At 54.0% G+C, this 3,023-nt stretch overlaps 1 protein-coding gene across 1 annotated transcript; it reads left to right on the top strand.

Annotated features, from left to right (window-relative positions):
• The first annotated feature begins 316 nt into the window (after positions 1 to 316).
• Positions 317 to 2,707, top strand: ELFN1 (extracellular leucine rich repeat and fibronectin type III domain containing 1). The gene has a single exon (XM_065412760.1). It carries the CDS (start codon positions 317 to 319, stop codon positions 2,705 to 2,707), a length of 2,391 nt encoding a protein of 796 aa, XP_065268832.1.
• Positions 2,708 to 3,023: the final 316 nt, after the last annotated feature.

The following is a 3,023-nucleotide window of genomic DNA, read 5'->3' as shown; positions in this document are numbered from 1 at the left end:
GTCCCCTTCCAAGTACCTACCCAGCCCCGCCTGACTTCAGCAGAAGCCCGACAAGATGCCAGAAGGGCCAATATCATAGGATCGCCCCCCATAAGCCTGTGGTGGTGGCACCCCGTGGGTGGTCACTGGGCAGCTTGGACAACGAGGTTCTCCTTTTCCTTTGGACACTTCCCACTGGATCCAAACCATGAGGAGAAGGGAGAGAAAAGCAAAGGTGCCCAAGGAACATTAACCCAAGGCTTCCCTGCTCTCCGACTCAGCACCCTTCCCCACTTCCAGCAGATAAGGGAACTCCTTCTCCGCGTTGCCCTTCCAGATGGCAGGTCGTCGGTGGGCAGTGACGTCAGCGCTGTGTGTGTGCGTGGCGGCCGTCTCTCTGCTGCACGCTGGCGGGGTGCGGGCAGACTGCTGGCTGATCGAGGGCGACAAGGGCTTCGTTTGGCTGGCTATATGCAGCCAGAATCAGCCCCCCTATGAGTCCATCCCTCAGCAAATCAACAGCACCATTGTGGATTTGCGACTGAACGACAACAAGATCAAAAGCGTGCAGTACTCTTCACTCAGCCGCTTCGGTAACCTGACATACCTCAACTTGACGAAGAACGAAATCTCCTACATCGAGGATGGTGCCTTCTCAGGACAGTTTAACCTCCAGGTGCTGCAGCTTGGCTACAACCGCCTGAGGAACCTGACCGAGGGAATCCTCCGGGGCCTAGGAAAGCTGGAGTACCTCTACCTCCAGGCTAACCTCATTGAGGCAGTCACCCCCAATGCCTTCTGGGAGTGCCCCAACATAGTGAACATTGACTTGTCCATGAACAGGATCCAGAGACTGGACAGCAACACCTTTAGGGGCCTGAACAAACTCTCAGTCTGTGAACTCTACAGCAACCCCTTCTATTGCTCCTGTGAACTCCTAGGCTTCCTGCAATGGCTGGAAGGCTTCACCAACATGACGCGCACCTATGACCGCATGCAGTGCGACTCCCCGCCAGACTACACTGGCTACTTCTTGCTAGGCCAAGGCCGGACCGGTTACCGCAATGCTCTGGGCATGCTCTCCACCCTCTGCACTGGCAGCTCCTACACCATGATACCTCGCTTTATCCCACCCAGGTACCAAGTGACCACAGCTCCGTCAGAAAGCCCATGCTCTGATGAAGAGTGTTTCTCCGGGGATGGCACGACACCCCAGGTCTCCCTCCACACGCCCATGGGTGAGACGGAGATGCGCCCCAACATCCGGGTGAAGCATCTCACCCACAACTCGGCCACGCTGACGGTGCAGATCCCGTACCCGTTCAGCAAGATGTACATCCTGGCGCAGTACGAGAATGGCTTCTCTTCCATCGTCACCAAGCTGAAGAAACAGAAGGAGGACATTGAGCTGACTAACCTTGTAGCACAAAGAGACTACACCTACTGTGTGGTCTCCCTCCACCACGTCTTAAGGTACAACCACACTTGCCTCACCCTCTCCCCAAACAAAATGAGCAGAGAGGACCCAGTGCCCACTCCCTCCACTGCCACCCACTATATCATGACCATCCTGGGCTGCCTGTTCGGCATGGTAATTGTTCTGGGGGTGGTGTACTATTGCCTCCGTAAGAGGCGTCAGCAGGAGGAGAAGCACAAGAAGGCAGCTGGCAGCATGAAGAAGACCATCATCGAGCTAAAGTATGGGCCAGAGATAGAAACAACCAGTATCACCCAGCTGTCCCAGGGGCAGATGCTGGGTGTGGAGACAGTGACCCGCATCCCCTACTTGCCCTCTGCTGGGGAAGTCGAGCAGTACAAGTTGATAGACAGCAGTGAGACCCCCAAGGCCACCAAGGGCAACTACATGGAAGTGCGGACAGGAGAGCAGCCCGAGCGACGAGAGTGTGAGCTGTCCATGCCGCCTGACAGCCAGAGCTCCGTGGCTGAGATCTCCACCATCACGAAGGAGGTGGACAAGGTGAACCAGATTATCAACAACTGCATTGATGCCTTGAAATCAGAGTCCACCTCCTTCCAGGGGGTGAAATCGGGGGCGATTTCCACCGCTGAGCCTCAGCTGGTACTCTTATCGGAACAGATCTCTGGCAAACATGGCTTCCTGTCGCCTGTGTACAAGGAAAGTTACAGCCACCCGCTGCAGAGACATCACAGCATGGAGGCACCTCCCAAACGCTCCAGCACTTCTTCCAGCGGCTCCATACGGAGCCCCAGATCCTTCCGCTCTGAGGGCTCCGGCCACAAGTCAGAAGCCAAGTACATTGAGAAGACATCCCCAACCGCAGACACCATCCTCACTGTGACACCGGCGGCGGCCATTCTGCGAGCAGAGGCAGAGAAGATCCGACAGTACAGCGAACATCGGCACTCTTACCCGGGCTCACACCAGGGGGAGCAGCACGACAGCATGGGCGGGCGTAAGCCCTCCATTCTGGAACCTTTGACCAGACCCCGCCCCAGAGACCTGGCCTACTCTCAGCTCTCTCCCCAGTATCACAACCTGAGCTACAGCTCCAGCCCAGAGTACACATGCAAACCATCGCACAGCATCTGGGAGCGCTTCAAACTCAACCGGAAGCGGCACAAAGACGAGGAGGAATATATGGCGGCCGGCCACGCCCTGCGCAAAAAGGTCCAGTTTGCCAAAGATGAGGATCTTCACGACATCCTAGACTACTGGAAAGGTGTGTCTGCCCAGCACAAGTCCTGAGTCCTCACGCAGCTCGTGACTTAACACTAACTGGACCAAAAGAAACCCGCAGCAGCTATTTTTATCCAGACTGTCTTTCAAACAAACCAACCAACCAACCATAAATTATGAGAAAAATCTATAATTAGTCTATATAATATACGAGAGAGAAAGAGATTACAAAAGATCTCATGTTTATGAGATACGCACCAAATTTGAACACAAAGACTCTTAAAAAAAACAAACCTATGGAGTGGAAAAAAAGTTTTTGGTTTTTTAAAAAAAAAAAAAGAAAAAAAAAAGAAAAATATATAAAAAGGGGTGGCGGTTGGGCAGA

This window comes from Emys orbicularis, chromosome 10 (assembly GCF_028017835.1).
Source record: "Emys orbicularis isolate rEmyOrb1 chromosome 10, rEmyOrb1.hap1, whole genome shotgun sequence".
In the NCBI taxonomy this organism is placed as follows: Eukaryota; Metazoa; Chordata; order Testudines; family Emydidae; genus Emys; species Emys orbicularis.
This window is presented reverse-complemented; position numbering and strand designations above follow the sequence as displayed.